We start from the raw sequence: 15,673 nt of genomic DNA, 5'->3' as shown, positions 1-15,673 counted from the left end.
GGACAGCTCACCAAAAAAAATTAGCTGCTGTGATTTTGTTTTACAATTTTCGTTTAAATTTTTACATTTTTGTTTGGCGGATAGCGCGGGTGCGAGTCAAGTGCGCAATTTCCATGCAAAAGTGCAAAACGCGAGTGCAAAAACACACATACGAGAACGGCACGCCAAGCGAAAACGAGTTCGACGTCTCTTGTTGTAGTTGGATTTTCCAGCCACCTTTCGACGAGATTGTGTGAAAAATTCCGTAGCATTCGATAGCTCCAAAATGGTGGATAAGTTCATCAGCATGTGGAAAGTGCGCGAATTGGCGGACAAGGTGTAAGTGATCAGGAGTACTTAAATTTTGGGCTGTGTGTATAACAAGCCCCTTCAAATCGAGTGAATGTGGAGCCTCCCACGCCCCAAGTTCCCGATTTCCCGCCACGCCCCCTACTCCACAAAGCTCTATCCTGTCCAAAACTCTGAGTATCATCAGAAAGATCTCATTAATGGATGCACTGCATCAGGGAGTTTGATTAGGTGCACATTTTTACCTGTTTTCAAGGTTGTTCGTAATTCCAAACGAGCTTTACACACACAACCACATTCCGATATGGATATCCATGTGAATGTGTGCGTGTGTGTGTGTGAGGCTTTATCAAGAAACAATTTGTTTGCTTCGACTGCCCAAATATAAAAAAATGTTTCCACCTGTGTTAACACTTCCACTTCCAGGCTTTCCAGTGAAACGGGTGTTTGTGTTTCGCCATCGAATTATTAATTAAGGTTGCCCCCTTTCGCCTGCCCCTTTTACGGTGGTGGTGCCACCTAAAATGACTATAGTTCCAATAAATTAAAGCCAATGGAGCTGCTATAATGTCACCCAAATCATTAAGCTAAGTGCAGTTACTATAGGGGATTCGGGTACACTTTTTCTAGCCCTTATCGCGGACTGATAAGGAATAACTAGCTGGAACTGGGCCGCGACACTTAGCCCTCTTCCATCACGTTTCCAATGTCTATCAACGTCGCAGTCTTATTATTTATTTATTTATCTCTATCTGGGCTTTGTATTTTCAAGATACCTATTTTTATTAACCGGGGCTGTATCTGTTTGATTATCAAGTCAATTGAACTTATCAATGCATTAAGCAAATAGGCATTCTTTAACTTTACTACTGGAAGCTTTACGTGGTTATTGTTTTAAACTTACGAATAATGATTAACGTCTCTTTATAACTTTTTTAAAATCAACTTAATTTAAATGTATTAAAAATACTTAGAAAAAATTTTTAGATACTTTTTTAACAGTCAAGTTTTGGGTTAAGGTATTTATACTAATAGTACACATATAGCTTTTCTTTTAAGACTCTTATAAGAAAGATGAAATCATAATATTTTTAATATTACTTCACCATAAAAGTAGCTTGTTTTACTGGTTTAAATATGTGTTTTGCGATCTAAATTGGCTCGCTGACTTAAGACCTAGATATGTTTTAGTCATTTGAAGCAATATTTAGAAGCAAGATTTGATTTACAGCATCTTAATCTCTTGCCAATTCCTCTTGCAGCACCAATGTCGTGATGAATTACACGGAGACGGAGGGCAAGGTGCGGGAGGCCACCAACGATGATCCCTGGGGACCCACTGGACCACTCATGCAGGAGTTGGCCTACTCCACCTTCTCCTACGAGACGTTCCCCGAGGTGATGTCCATGCTGTGGAAGCGCATGCTGCAGGACAACAAAACCAACTGGCGACGCACCTACAAGGTAGGCATTAACTTTAAATGAGTCAATAAAGTTATTTACCAAATCCCTATACTTACAGAGTCTACTTCTTCTAAACTATTTGGTGCGGAATGGCTCCGAACGGGTGGTGACCTCCTCCCGGGAGCACATCTACGATCTGCGTTCGCTGGAGAACTACACGTTCACCGACGAGGGCGGCAAGGATCAGGGTATTAATGTTAGGCATAAGGTACGAGAGCTTATAGACTTCATTCAGGACGACGATCGGTTGCGCGAGGAGCGCAAGAAGGCGAAAAAGAACAAGGACAAGTACATTGGCATGAGCAGCGATGCCATGGGCATGCGCAGCGGCGGCTACAGCGGTTACAGTGGAGGCGGTGGAGGAGGCGGCGGCAGCGGCGGTGGCTACAATGATGGTGGCGACTACCGCTCTAGTCGTGGAGACAATTGGTGTAAGCTAGAAGTTCATTTCTGGAGGCTACACACCTTCCATAAACTATTCTTAACCAGATACAAGTAATTAATGATGTATATTTCTTCTGCAGACTCTGACAAGAACGCCGACAAGGATCGCTACGAGGATGATGATACTCACTACGATGGAGAGCGCGAAGGATCCGACAGCGACTCACCCAGTCCAAGGCAAGTGAACAACAAGCTCCCACAGAACATGACTAAATAATTAATGTTACTTTTACCACCTCAGACGTAATTATCGCTATAATGACCGCGCCAGTCCCGCCGAAGTGGCCAGCGAGGCCAAGCCCTCCAGCCTCAGCATGAACATTCGCTCGAAGACTGTCAGCTCGCCGGTTTCCAAACAGCCCACTTCAACGGTGGCCGCCAAGCCGACGCTGCCCCAGAAGAAGATCGATCTGGGTGCGGCGGCTAACTTTGGAAAGCCAGCGCCAGGCGGTGCTGCCGGCATTCACTCGCCCACGCACCGCGACACACCTACCAGCGTGGACCTAATGGGCGGCGGCTCACCCTCACCGTCCACTTCCAAGGCCAACAATAATACGCAAAGCAATAATAACGATCTGCTGGACGATCTGTTCAAGACTTGCTCGCCACCGCCAGCGCAGGAGCAGACACTGAACAGCGCCGCAAGGATCGTGGACGACGACGACGATGACTTTAATCCGCGGGCCAGCGATGCTGGCCAGCAGGAGTTCGGGGACTTTGCCGCCGCCTTCGGTGGCAATCCAGCTGGATCGGCGCTCAGCGAGCCACCATCAACGGGCCTCGTTCCGGCTGTCAACGATGAGTTTGCCGACTTTGCCGCATTCCAAGGATCGACCAGCTCGACCTCCGCTCTGGACGGGAATCTGCTAAAGACGGCCACGCCGGCGAACGATTCCTTTGACCTGTTCAACTCCGCTCCCGCCACGACGGCGGCGGCCACAACGGCCACGGATCTCCTGGCGGGCCTGGGCGATCTGTCCATACACCAAAGCATGCCCATGGGTGAGTTGTAGTTTGATACTCGTAGACTAACCTAGTTTTAAGTTTGAATTAGGCTTAGGATTAGAGTACTTGTATTGGCTTTAGTCACTTCATGATATTGTATTTAGGAATCGCTGCATGACGGCGCGTCTCCCGAGCTTGACTAGAGCCATTATCTCTACCTCGAGCTCCCCCAGACCCACACACAAAGATACACTCTCACACACATCCTTCCACACAAAAACGGCAACATATTCCAATCGGATGCACTCGTTCTCTTCTCATTCTCTCTCGCAGCTGTCGAAGAGCAGTTGGCATCCGGTGGCGATTCGATGTCGCCGTCTCAGCCTTCCCCGCCGTCGGAGGCAGTGCGTCTGGCCCTGGCCAAGGCGCAGAGGCAGCTGCGCGACTTGGGGCAGGTGCAGAGCGCCTCGGCCACCGCCCAAGTGGCATCCGTTCTGCGGGAGCTGCTGCACGCGAACGCCCTGCCCGGCTTTGCCACCCCGGAGCAGTTGGTGGGCCTCGATCGTCAGACGTGCGACTGGAGTTCGCTGGCCAACGGAGAGTACGCCGCCTTGCTGAACCAACTGGTGGAGCTATTCAGCCAGGATTGGCCAGAACCGTCGCGGGATGTGGATGTGCTGAATCTTTTCAAACTCGATCACAGCTTTGATTACATACGGGTTGCCTTTGAAGCGCTGCTGAGAAAATTGGATCAGTTTCCGGGTACAATCACATCGTTGCTGCAGGATCTACTCAAAGATGATGGCCTAATTGCTGTCGCCTTGCTGCACATCTCCCGCCAGAGAGGATCTTTGATGCAGCGGTTTGCCAGGACCATTAAAGTAATGCCGGAGAGGCGTGTGGAGGAGCTGGATGCCCAGGTGAAGGCGTTCTTTCAGCTGCTCATCGGACTTCCAGCCCAGGTGGCCAATCGGTTGGGTCGCAGGCTGCCGGAGATGTTCGCCCCTGTTCCTTACCAGCAGCTCCTGCTGCGCCAGTGGCTGAAATCCTTGCACTTTGTGCTGCAGTGCGATGATACCGAGGATTGCTTTGATCTGGAACCCTACTCCTGGCTTCTCTCACAGCTTGTAAATCTAATTTACGATGGACCAACGTTGCAGGGTTTCCTGCGAGTGCTCAAGGACTATGCGGTGGCCCCCAGAGGAAGGAAATTAGTGCATACTATTCTGAAGGAACTTGATCCTGCTGCTTGTTTGAAGACCGCTCAATCGGCGCTTTCGGCGGAACTGAATCTCTACGTACTTCTTGGAGCTTCCGCCCTGGAGACACCCCACTGGAAGCACTGCCTGCTCCAGAAGTTGCCACTCCAGCGGACACCGGTGGAAAACAAGCAGCTTAAGACTTTGGGGAGCTATCTGAATGTCGTGGCTCCTGCTCAACTGCAGGTGCTCTTTAATCAACTGCTGGGAATCTGGTCAAAGCGAATCTCTTTGCATAAACTGGGCAGCCAAGAGCACTTGGCCATATCCAAAATGATTGTGCTGGCCGGAAAATGCCTTTCCCGCAGTCTTCAAATGGATTTGGACACCAAGCGTCAGCTGCACGATGGACTGAGCCACCATTTGCAGTCCCCAGATGCGCTGCAGCGACATGTGGGCATGAAGACAGTGGAGCTGCTCTTCAATTTTATGGCTTTGCCTGATACAAAGGAGGAAGATCGCTTAAAATTCGATTACGATTCAATGCAGGAAACTCGGCAGTGGCACATCTTTGAGGAGTTTGATGAACTGGCTCGCTTTGAATCGCCCAGCAAGTCCAAATTAGATGAGAAGCCAGATGAAGATCAGTTGAAACAGTTGGAGTCACATCTCAAGGAGTTTATGAGTAACTCAGAGGAAAAGGAGCAGCTCAATCGCCATAAAATTGAAGCCAAACCAAAGCCACCTACCAAAACAGAAAGTGTCAGCATGCAGCTGGACTCGGATGACGATGAGCCACTGGATGAAGACGACGACGATGATTTGAAGCCCTACGATATGTCCAATGACATAACCAGCACCATTGAGGAGCGCCCCAAATTCGTCATAGACTTGCTGCAACTTCTCCGTACAAAAGTGGAGAATTACCAAGTGTTTGAGGGCGCTTTTGGAACGGCCGAGCAGCTCATTCGTGGCCAGCTGGCCAGGCATGACACTCAGTTGGCCATTGATCTGCTGCAGTTATTCATCGTCATGGAAATGCAGTTCTACTATGAGCACTTCGAGCGTACACAGTTCAAGTGCTGTGTGGCCATTTGTGTTTCGCATCCGGGAGCCTGTGCCGAGTACTTGTGCCGCCAGTTTCACACGGATAACACCTGCTATGCGGCCAGTGTGCGCATCCTGATGCTCCAGGTGCTGGCAGCGGCGGCCAAAGAACTATCTGGCGACGAGAAGCAGGAAACTGAGAGTGAAATCCTGGACATTGTGCCACCAGCAGCCAAACAGCCGCGCAAGTTTGATCTCCACCAGGAGGAGGAGAGTCCTGCCGCCCGTCTGGCTGCTGCCCAGCGAATCATCCGCGAACGATTGCGTGCCAAGACAAAGCGTTATTTCAGCAAGCCCAAGGTTGGGGATCGAATTGAAAAGGCCAATCCATTTCACCCGGTGGCAGGCACTTTCTTCTTCAATTTGGTCAGGGGCCAACGGACACGCCAGATGCTTTTCGTGAAGTACGAAAACATATCGCACGACATTGACACCCAGTTGCTGGTAAATCTACTGCACACCCTGTCCGTGATTGTCATGTGCTCCCAGAATTGTCCACTGCTCCCGGCCATGACCCGCGAGATCTTCGACCTGTGCGCCTTTGTGCGCTTCAATGCCGAGGCTCGTGTGCGAGCGGCCACTCTGCAGCTAATAGGGATCGCCCTGGTCACCACACCGGGTCATGTGCTGGCCCAGCACTTTGCCGAGTCGCTGAACGAGCTGCAGCGCTGGCTGGAGGACTTTATACGATCGCCCCTCATCGGTGGGGAATCCTCGGAGGAGTGCCGGGATCTGGCCCAAAGCATCCTGGACACCTGCTACAAGCTGTTCGATTCAGCTGCCATGGAACAGGCAGCCTAACCATTCTTAAGAAGAAATAACTATTGAAAAACTAAAGATTTCTTTACTATAAAAACTGTATTTGAAATACATAATCCTTATGCTTTTCTAAAGAAAAAGAAAGACAATTTTATGCTTTTAGTTGTTATAAAGCCATATATATGTACAAAAAATAGTTCCAGTTTAAACAACCAACATAAATATTATAAATCCCCCAAGAACATTGTCATTGAAAAACCTTCTATTATCTCATAATTTGGCAAAGCTAATCATATATTTCATACCTTCACCATTACAAATTTTTAAAGAAAGTATTCGACATAAAACATTGTCCTTAAGCATTTTCTTAACATTATAAAATAATAATAATGAACTCACAAAAGAGATGTACTTGCTAGAAATAAGTTATATAGTTCATGATGATTATGTATTTCTCGCTTCGCCAAGCCATTGTATTACAGGTATACATATACGGACTTACTTCATTTAAACTACTTTCTTTTGTTTATTCGTTTTTTCTCCCACTGCATATTTGTATTGCAAACCACACACACATCGGATACGATTTTATTTCTCAAATATATATGTACTTAATTATGGTGAATTGAAAAGCATTTCTCAATATTCCGGGCATTGTGCGGCCACCGCAGCCGCGGACTCATTAGGTAAACCAATAACAAACCCCAATAAAACAGCAATAAGCGCAATAGCCTTATAACAGATACCAAATCTATTCTTTGACTATGTAATTGCACTTGATTTGCTGCGCAAACGCTTCCGAGCAGTAGTTACCACCTCATTAGCCGATCACCCAGTAGTCGCATTTGCAATTCTATCGAAGCCACATACATCCAAAGCAGCTTTTTTGTGAAACCGAACAAATAAACCGAAAGTGAAAACCCCGAATAACAATATTATTGCTTTTGTTTTATTTTTCCAGACAACATGCTGCCTCCCATTGCCGCCGTCACGGGCAATAATCTGCTCCAGCCCATGTCGATGACCAACAATAACAACAATAATAATACCAACGGGGGAGCAGCGACCACCGCTCCAAGTGTCCAGCCCACCAGTGTGGGTGCCACCTGGTCGGGCGACCTCAAAGGCGGCAAGATGAACATCGATCTGGACAACCTGCTCATGAGCAAGTCGGGCAAGCCCAGTGCTCCGGCTCCCTCGATGAATGCGTTGAAGACCCACAGTCCGGCGAAGGGCCCGCTGAATGTGCAGACGGGAGGCGGAGGATTCTCCGGACTTTCGCCGATGAACAGTCCCAATATTTTTGGTTCTGCGGCGCCACAGCAAAGCATTCCACAAAACCAACCAGCATTTGCCAACTTTGGAGCGTTCCAGCAGCAGCAGCAGAATCACAGCAATAATAACAATAACAGCTCGTCGGCATTCGACTTGTTCCAATGATATTGTTTAGCCTAATTCAACCCACCCCAGCCTTGAACTACTTCCCCCCCCCCAAAACTTCCACTCTCACATTCACATTTTCACGATCGCTAAACTTGTCAGTTCTATATATTATTTACGTTTACCTACCTACTTACCTACTCCCCCTTGCTGTATAAAGTTTGCGAAGCGTGCAATTTGTTGCTAAATTTATTGTTAAACAAGTTCCCCCACCCGCGATGCAGTTTTTCGGATCACATCCATGAATTCCACATCCGTCCTGATTGTCCACTCGGAAACCGAATGTCGTCATCAAATGCAATACACTGTAGTTGAATAAATGGTTGTACTGAACGGATTTGTTAGCACAACGCGCGGACGGACGACGGCTGAGCGATCCATCAATGAAATTGTTAAACAAAATACTACAAATATTGAAATCAAACAATTTTAGCAATAGTTAACGTTACGATGTGTCTGTATATAAATTGAATGTAAAAGAAATATGAAATATAAAAGAAATGAAACCAATAATTTTAAAATATTGTTATTTACTTAATTTTAATCAGTTACAACCGGAAATACAGAAAAAGCTGATAAGAATTTTACCTAATTTATTATTTATATATTTAATTATTGTCATGATAAACAATCCGTTTCATTTCTCGACAGAAATTACTTAAATTAACCGAGTAAAAAAGATTTCTTTGCGGTTTTTATTAACAAAGATTTATCTATATATTAAGGTTTTCATTCCTTTTCAGTCCGTCCAATTCAAAATCAAAAGGCAAATCTTATTCGGTGGGAGTACCCTCCAAAGTATGTTTATTAAATGTGGATCCATTAGGGTCAAAGAAAATACAGAAAAAGCTGATAAGGTAAAAGGTACTTAAGACTAAGCTGAATGTAATGGAGACGACCGATTACGCCACCACGGCTTCCTTGTTTTTGTTCTTCTTTTTCTTCTTCTTCTTTGGCTCTCCATCGTCATTTCCATTGCCATTTTCGGCCTCGGCGGCTGCTCCGTTTCCATTGCTGGCGCCATTGGCCTCACCCTCATCCTCCGCCACCCGCTTCTTCTTCTTGTTCTTCTTTTTCTCGGATTGGGGAGTCGCTGCCGCCTCCTGGCCAGCTGCCTCAATGGCCTCCTTCATGACCTCGATGTTCTTGCGCGGCACATCGCCGGACTCGTAGAACTTCAGGCGATCTTCGACCTGCTGCTTCAGAGTGTCACCAAACACGCTGGTTGGCTGCTCCAGGAAGCAATCAATACGCGAGGCAATGGAGCACTTGTTGGCCAGGAACCGGGAGATGCGACCCTTGTTCTTCAGGCCAGCGCGACCGATGAACGAGGAGTGATAGATGAGTCCATACTTGGGCGTATTGGAGCGGGTTTTTAGCGCACGGAAGAGCGCCTTCTCGGCACCCAGAATTTGTACAGTCGATGCCGGGTACTTGGCCAGATTGGTCAAGCTGCCAGCATGGGAAATGAGGCGAGCACCGACCTGGTCTCCAATCAGCGACTGCAGATTGGGGGCCACCAGGTTCATCTTGTTGTGCAAGTAGGTCGAGAGCTTCTTTCGGTACTCGGAGAGCTTGACAACGCGCTCGGCGAACAGCTCGATGTTCATCAGATCCACAATGGAGATGTCCATGCCCATGGACATCTTGGCGGCATCGATGATGGCCTGCGCCTTGGCCGAGTCCATTACGATCTTCTCCAGATCCTCAAGCTGATCTTGCGTGAGGTTCTTGCGGTCCTTAATGAACTTGGCAGACTTGGCGAACATGTAGTTATCGGGCACAATCTTGACCAGCTCTGGGAAGTGGTAGGAGTACCACTCGCGTATCCGCATGGAGAATGTATTCACATCCTTGTCCAGCTGATCAAGCAAGGCAATTGACTGGATGATCATGTTGTCCGAACGGTGCACGTTGAACTTGACCTTGGCACGCGAATAGCTGTGGCCCAGACCCAGTTGAGCAACGCCAGCAGACTTGTCAGTGAATCCTGGAGAGGATGGGAAAAAGTGAAGGGTTAGTTACAGAGTCATTTCGTAGGCCAGTGACTTACTTACCTTTGACCAGCTTAGCGAAATGGAATCGAACTCCTCGAAGGATCTCAGGGACTACTCCAAAGTGGCTGCACTGCACCCCAACGGACTCGGTGATGGCTGCTCCAAGCTTGGCATCTGCAATGCCCAGGGTGCACTTCTTCTTCTTGAGCTTGGCAAAAAAGTCGTCCAGGAAGCTGAGCAGATCCTGCGGAACAATGCCCTCGGAAATGGCGTTGATGTTCTCCAAAGCGGCGATGGCCGTCTTGAAGGGCGCAAATCCCGCCAGCTTCACAATGGAGTTGAACTTGGCGAGGTCCGTGACCGAGGACTCCACCTGGGGCAGGAACATGGACACCTCCTCGAACTCCTTGACGGAGAAGAGCGAGAAGCCCGCCGCATGCTCGTACAGCACATACAGGTTCGACTGGAGGCGGGGAAATGGAAAACTATCAATTTGGTGCGGTGGCAAGCACATGTGTTTTAGGGTGCTCCATCAGGTAAGGTTAGTTTTCGTTGACAAAACATTTCAAACACTCGCCTTTCACAAGCAGCACTTAATGTTAGATGTTTAGACAGTATGTACTTACCATATTTATGCCGAATATATGCCGTTTTTATATAAAATTATATATTTTTATTCAAACACGATGCTCCTGCCGTTGTTTTTCCACGTGCTTACTTAAAAGTGTGACCAGCAGTAGGCTAGTATAGAAATGTCAACGATATACTAGAAAAAATACCAAAGTACCATACCGTATAATTTCAACAGGCTGGCCACGTTGATAGCCTGATAACCTGTCGCGTTGTCCTTCTCGCACCTTCAGCTATCTCTGTCTCTGTGTGTGAAAGCAATTTTATTTTTATTTATAACAATTTTTGCGTTTATAAACACAACAGAAATAAATAGTTGGCTCGGCGCACTTCCTGGAATCGCTCGTATCAGCTGTTGGCCATTGGCACCAGCTTGTAGACTGATTCCAATACCGTTTCCCAGTTTCCTTGGAGGAGAGAAAGGAACCTGCAGCGAATTCCAGCCACTTTTGTTGATTATTATTCGGCATTAATTGTGTGAAAATCGGCTGATCAAATCGGCTGACACGTCACAGGAGAGCCGGAAAAGCTGTGAGGCACTCGCCGGAAAAGTCAGCGCAGAGGAAAATTCCATTGGAGGCCCAGTGAAAGGCGAGCACAACACAACTACTGCATGCCATGGACTTTTTGTTGTAAGTTCTCGGGCGCAGAATAAAAAATGCAACACGGTGTGCAAACTGCCGTCCTTTTGGAGCACAAAGAAAGCTTGGATCACACCCGCCCCCAATTCCGACCTTGTGGCTTTGTTTTCTTTTTTCGGGGTGATACCCCCAACTCCAAAGCAGTACAACTTCCCTAACTCTTTTGGGGCTGTCCAGAAATCCCTTCAAAACGAATTCCAACAGAAAGTCGAAACTTGTGCCTGAAAACCATTCCGTTTGCTTAAAAATATAAATATATATGAGTGTCAAAAAAAATATTAAGGACCAAATTCCTACAAAAAGTGATACTTCTTAAACTAAATTATAAGATTTCTGAGACATTAACAAAATTCTAAATTAGGAAAGACCTAATAATACAGTTCAAAGCAGTACCAAAACTATCTATCTTATGATAAAGGTTAATTTAAAGAAATTCTGAAACAAACAGTTTCCAAACTCGCTCGATTTTTCCTATAGTCTTATTTCCAATTAAAAGAAAAATATTTTACCATTACAAAAGTTTGTACGCTACGAATTCTGCGGTATTTCACTTCTATAAAAGTTATTCCATGGTCCTTTACTAATTGCCCTCCTGCTCCCACAGCGGCTCCCGTTCCAGCAAGACCTTCAAGCCCAAGAAGAACATCCCGGAGGGCACCCACCAGTATGATCTCATGAAGCATGCGGCAGCCACCTTGGGATCGGGAAACCTACGCAATGCTGTGGCCCTGCCCGATGGCGAGGATCTCAACGAGTGGGTGGCCGTCAACAGTGAGTATACTATAATTTATTAAGGCTCCTAATAATGGTTACTGCCTTGCAGCCGTGGACTTCTTTAACCAGATCAACATGCTGTACGGCACCATCACCGAATTCTGCACCGAGGAGACCTGTGGCATCATGTCGGCTGGCCCGAAATACGAATACCACTGGGCTGACGGTTTGACCGTGAAGAAGCCGATCAAGTGCAGCGCCCCCAAGTACATTGACTATCTGATGACCTGGGTGCAGGACCAGCTGGACGACGAGACTCTGTTTCCCTCCAAGATCGGCGTGCCGTTTCCAAAGAACTTTCACTCCTCCGCGAAGACCATACTGAAGCGTCTGTTCCGCGTGTATGCGCACATCTATCACCAGCACTTCACAGAGGTGGTGACGCTGGGCGAGGAGGCCCACCTAAACACGTCCTTCAAGCACTTCATATTCTTCGTGCAGGAGTTCAATTTGATCGAGCGGCGCGAGCTGGCCCCGCTGCAGGAGCTGATCGACAAGCTGACGGCAAAGGACGAGCGGCAGATATAGGAATCACTGCAGGAAGCCGCAATTGCCTGCGGTGATGGCGGTAGCCTGGGCTTGCAGTTGGACTTGTGATGGGAGCGCTCCGGCAGACTCGTGTATTACGCTTTAGTTAGTTACCGCCTTTTCTTTTAAGTTTCGTTCACTGCTTCATGGGGTGCCTCCCACTAAAAACAAAACAAAAACAAAACAAAACATAACATAAAAACAGCCGATCGGCGAAGATAACCGAACTATAGCGGGCTAATTGCTGATCCAGAGCAACTACTATATTTTTATATGTGAATCGTAACTTTAAGGAGTATAAATCATATTTATATGTATATGTAAAGGAGAAAACAAAAAGCATCAGCAGCAGCAGCGGCATCTGCAGCACGCCTTCGATCACCAACACATCCAGCTTTCGAGAAACAACCAATATTACGTTCACAAACTATGCGTGTTCCCTTGTTTATCGTTTTTTCTTTCTGTATGTATTGTATGTATTTATTACTATTAAACTATCGCTATATAGCTTGGAGTCGTCCAGCGGATCAAGCGATTTTGTAATGCAAACCCCAGCAATGTGAGGCGACGCTCGACAGCACCCAATAACTGATAATAATTGTAGACTTGATAAACATTTTTGATACGTTTTATACTAATAAAGAGAATATTATGAATAAAGCCAGCTCTCCTTTAGGTTTATCGTGCATTGACACTTTGTTTTAAAACGAAAACAAAAAGTGAAACGACAAAACCGGTTAAGATTAACATGTTGAAATACCTTTCATTAAAAAAGGTATTGTATATATACACCTAAGGTTTATTGGGGAACTAGGGAGTACTTCTAGTACGGGAAGGTTACTAAAATATGACAACCGATACTTACATATGCATTTGCGCATTGTAAATGTTTTCGACTAATCTATAGCATTCGGCTAATCGCCTTGTTATCACTGTCGCCACACTAACCCCAATCACTTTAGCTGGCTTTTGTATTTGTCTTGCTCCACATAGAAATCGGCATTCTGCTCCACCAGCTGCTTCCACTTTAGAGAGAGCTCCTTATAGCTGAGCCCTTGTCCACCCAGTTCTTTGGGCAATTGGTCACAGATCACAGAGGTGCCCTCGCGTCTCAACAAAAGTCGGGATCTTATCTTCGGTGTCATGAATATTCTAAAACGATAATCCAATTATATAGTAGGGTATAATTTTAGTTTGGGTGTCACCCACCTGAAAGTGTTTAAAAAAAGGTTCACATGACGTGGTGCGTTGGTGAATTCCAATAGCTTGGGCTGACATGGATAGGCTGTCCAGCTCTCCACGGATCGCTTGATGAGCTTCGGATTCATTTGGAGGGCATGACCCAGTTGGACGCCCTGCATGTCCAGAATGGCCACCATTCCACGAGCACAAGTCTCTGGCTCGAGCTTTAACAGCAGGTCCAATATCATTTTGCTGGTCTGAGAAGCAAAGGTCGGATATATATATATAACTATACAGTGTAAACAAAAAAGTATATAAATAGGATTTGAAAATAAAATTCAATATTTAACATATCGTTTTATACCGAATAATAGCATTTTAATAAAAGAAATTTGTACAAATCATGTAATGGAATAATACAATCACATTTTATAATATATTCTCAAAATATTTTTTAAAAGCTAAAAAAATAGAAAAGTTTTAAGGGCAGCGGTGGTATTTGAACCCAGTTTTTCCTAACCAGATGCAGTCTTTTATTAATATTATGAATGAGTAAACTTGATTCAGTTTATTAAGTTCGGTTAAGGTAATTATTTTTTTTTCGTGTATATATCTAAGCACGTATATAATGCCTGACTCACCTTAAAGACATTGTTCTGAGTGTGTAGCTTGGGATCATGAGCTGCTGTCCGGATGACCACCACCATTCTTTGTTCCGCATCAGCGCCAATGGGTAGAAAAACTCCCAGATTGAGCAACTCCTGGATTTCGGGCAACTTGGGATCGCGGTTTTCAAACCATTCAGTGCGCTCCGCTCGCATTTGATAGAAGTTTTTCAATTTTTTTTTGGTTCGATCCACATCGAATTTGGAAGTTCTCAGAAAAAAGTGGAGGTTCTCGAAGGTGTTGCACCCGTTGATTTGGGGATTGGCCAGGAGCCAATCGCCGAGATCCTGCACCTGGCTTAGAACCCTTTCGGGGTCACCATCGGCGGTGGTGACTTGTCCTTGTCGTCTGGAACTGCTACTGCGCGACCACATGGCGCTCTTTTGGGGGCGACAGCCGTCGGCGAACTAAAACAATTGTTTATAAACAAATAGCGACATGTACTCGCCAAAATAAGCTTTGCAACAAGCTTTTACGCGCACTCAGCGCTTTCTTCTTTTATTTAATCGCATTTCGCACTGGCACTGTCGAATTCTAAAAATACATAATTGCTGTTATATTGCGAGCTTAATTGTTGCGTTTTCGCCCAATTGGATTAATTTAATTCGAATTGATTGGCGAGAAGTGCTAAATTTGTTGCCTTGTGTTTTTTAAGCTTGGCGATTTGGATTTCGATAGACGCGGAAGCACGCACATTAGAGATGGACAATTTAAAACAGCTTACATTTCCTGTTAAGCCGCTGTTAACGCGATCTTTGTAACGGTTACGTAGAAAATTTTAAATATATTTAATAAAAAATTAATAATATTGTCAATCGTTTGTGTTTATACCATTAATGTAAAGACACTGTAAAAACTTTATTTAAGATACCAATTTTTTCAAAACTTAATTACAAGATATATGAGGTATGCCAATCCGCATTTTATTAGTTTTATCCCAAGATTTTAACAATTTTAATTTGTAACTTTTTTATAGTTAGCAAATGATCTATAAATTCGTTTTATAAATATGTTAAATATTTTTGTTAGCTTAAGCATAAATCCAAACTAATTGAGAAACTAACCTAGTTTGATTACTAATATGTCTGTTAGTAGAACATGACTTTGAAGATAAAACGAGCTGATTGATGAGTTTACGAGTTAAATTCACAAATAGCTTTGTTTATTTGCTTACCTCGTATACTACTTGCTTTAGGTATTTAAGCCCAGCATATTTGGAAAGTTATTTAGTTGCTTTCAACCTTTATCAAAATGTTACTACGTGTCCTTTTGGTTTGCTTGGCTTTATTTGCCCTGGCATATTCCCAACCTGTTTCTAAGGATAAGGATATATTTGACATTATTGATGGTGAGTACTTTATTAACTACAGCAAATGGTAAAAACTTTGTTCCTTTAGGTGCTCGATCTGGCTTAGCTCGTCCTGTTGTTCCTCCGGAGCCAAACGATGTACCACAGAAGAGAACTTTGGTATTCCTTTTACCAATTTTGTACCCCAAGCGATTTTACTTCACTTAAATTGATAAATAAAATAAACTGATTGAGCTTATTTTACTCATTCGTTTCATTTGTGGTATTTGCTTGTAAGAAGTACTTTTAAAATATTTAGAT

At 45.2% G+C, this 15,673-nt stretch overlaps 4 protein-coding genes and 1 long non-coding RNA gene across 7 annotated transcripts; 3 read left to right on the top strand and 2 right to left on the bottom strand.

Annotated features, from left to right (window-relative positions):
- Positions 1 to 166: 166 nt before the first annotated feature.
- On the top strand, positions 167 to 8,159 carry LOC128252880 (clathrin interactor 1). Of its 3 annotated transcripts, none has more exons than XM_052981036.1 (6): positions 167 to 318; positions 1,551 to 1,752; positions 1,811 to 2,183; positions 2,277 to 2,373; positions 2,438 to 3,198; positions 7,168 to 8,159. In XM_052981036.1, exons 1-6 carry the CDS (start codon positions 266 to 268, stop codon positions 7,644 to 7,646), a joined length of 1,965 nt encoding a protein of 654 aa, XP_052836996.1. In that variant the 5' UTR covers positions 167 to 265; the 3' UTR covers positions 7,647 to 8,159. The 3 variants fall into 3 exon arrangements, with proteins under 3 accessions (XP_052836996.1, XP_052836994.1, XP_052836995.1); XM_052981034.1 differs by lacking the exon at positions 7,168 to 8,159 and adding an exon at positions 3,475 to 6,718; XM_052981035.1 differs by lacking the exons at positions 167 to 318; positions 1,551 to 1,752; positions 7,168 to 8,159 and adding an exon at positions 3,475 to 6,718 and having other exon boundaries at positions 1,914 to 2,181.
- A 260-nt stretch (positions 8,160 to 8,419) lies between these two features.
- Positions 8,420 to 10,384, bottom strand: LOC128257254 (nucleolar protein 56). The gene is made up of 3 exons (XM_052988202.1): positions 10,270 to 10,384; positions 9,704 to 10,106; positions 8,420 to 9,636 (listed from the first exon to the last, which is right to left on the bottom strand). The coding sequence occupies exons 1-3, from the start codon at positions 10,270 to 10,272 to the stop codon at positions 8,549 to 8,551; spliced, it is 1,494 nt and encodes a 497-aa protein (XP_052844162.1). The 5' UTR covers positions 10,273 to 10,384; the 3' UTR covers positions 8,420 to 8,548.
- Positions 10,385 to 10,492: 108 nt separating this feature from the next.
- Positions 10,493 to 12,876, top strand: LOC128257273 (MOB kinase activator-like 1). The gene is made up of 3 exons (XM_052988225.1): positions 10,493 to 10,905; positions 11,519 to 11,685; positions 11,738 to 12,876. Exons 1-3 carry the CDS (start codon positions 10,892 to 10,894, stop codon positions 12,214 to 12,216), a joined length of 660 nt encoding a protein of 219 aa, XP_052844185.1. The 5' UTR covers positions 10,493 to 10,891; the 3' UTR covers positions 12,217 to 12,876.
- Positions 12,877 to 12,953: 77 nt separating this feature from the next.
- Positions 12,954 to 14,639, bottom strand: LOC128257263 (retinol-binding protein pinta). The gene is made up of 3 exons (XM_052988213.1): positions 14,040 to 14,639; positions 13,426 to 13,655; positions 12,954 to 13,368 (listed from the first exon to the last, which is right to left on the bottom strand). The coding sequence occupies exons 1-3, from the start codon at positions 14,436 to 14,438 to the stop codon at positions 13,170 to 13,172; spliced, it is 828 nt and encodes a 275-aa protein (XP_052844173.1). The 5' UTR covers positions 14,439 to 14,639; the 3' UTR covers positions 12,954 to 13,169.
- A 642-nt stretch (positions 14,640 to 15,281) lies between these two features.
- LOC128251891 (uncharacterized) lies at positions 15,282 to 15,611 on the top strand. Its single transcript, XR_008267254.1, has 2 exons — positions 15,282 to 15,412; positions 15,462 to 15,611. It is a non-coding gene; the product is annotated as an uncharacterized LOC128251891 (long non-coding RNA).
- The last annotated feature ends 62 nt before the right edge of the window (positions 15,612 to 15,673 follow it).

The sequence above is a fragment of the Drosophila gunungcola genome, chromosome 3R (assembly GCF_025200985.1).
Source record: "Drosophila gunungcola strain Sukarami chromosome 3R, Dgunungcola_SK_2, whole genome shotgun sequence".
NCBI classification, from domain to species: domain Eukaryota; kingdom Metazoa; phylum Arthropoda; class Insecta; order Diptera; family Drosophilidae; genus Drosophila; species Drosophila gunungcola.
This window is presented reverse-complemented; position numbering and strand designations above follow the sequence as displayed.

Bases quoted from the DNA above. Each gene is read 5' to 3' on its own strand.
- LOC128252880 (XM_052981034.1), top strand. From the start codon at position 266: ATGGTGGATAAGTTCATCAGCATGTGGAAAGTGCGCGAATTGGCGGAC. The intron at 1,753-1,810 runs GTAGGCATTAAC...CTATACTTACAG, and splicing joins ACTGGCGACGCACCTACAAG to AGTCTACTTCTTCTAAACTA. The intron at 2,374-2,437 runs GCAAGTGAACAA...TTACCACCTCAG, and splicing joins AGCGACTCACCCAGTCCAAG to ACGTAATTATCGCTATAATG.
- LOC128257254 (XM_052988202.1), bottom strand. The intron at 9,637-9,703 runs GTAAGTAAGTCA...CATCCTCTCCAG, and splicing joins TTTCGCTAAGCTGGTCAAAG to GATTCACTGACAAGTCTGCT.
- LOC128257273 (XM_052988225.1), top strand. The intron at 11,686-11,737 runs GTGAGTATACTA...ACTGCCTTGCAG, and splicing joins CGAGTGGGTGGCCGTCAACA to CCGTGGACTTCTTTAACCAG.
- LOC128257263 (XM_052988213.1), bottom strand. From the start codon at position 14,438: ATGTGGTCGCGCAGTAGCAGTTCCAGACGACAAGGACAAGTCACCACC. The intron at 13,656-14,039 runs GTGAGTCAGGCA...TTTGCTTCTCAG, and splicing joins CTCAGAACAATGTCTTTAAG to ACCAGCAAAATGATATTGGA. The intron at 13,369-13,425 runs GTGGGTGACACC...TTATCGTTTTAG, and splicing joins CTTTTTTTAAACACTTTCAG to AATATTCATGACACCGAAGA.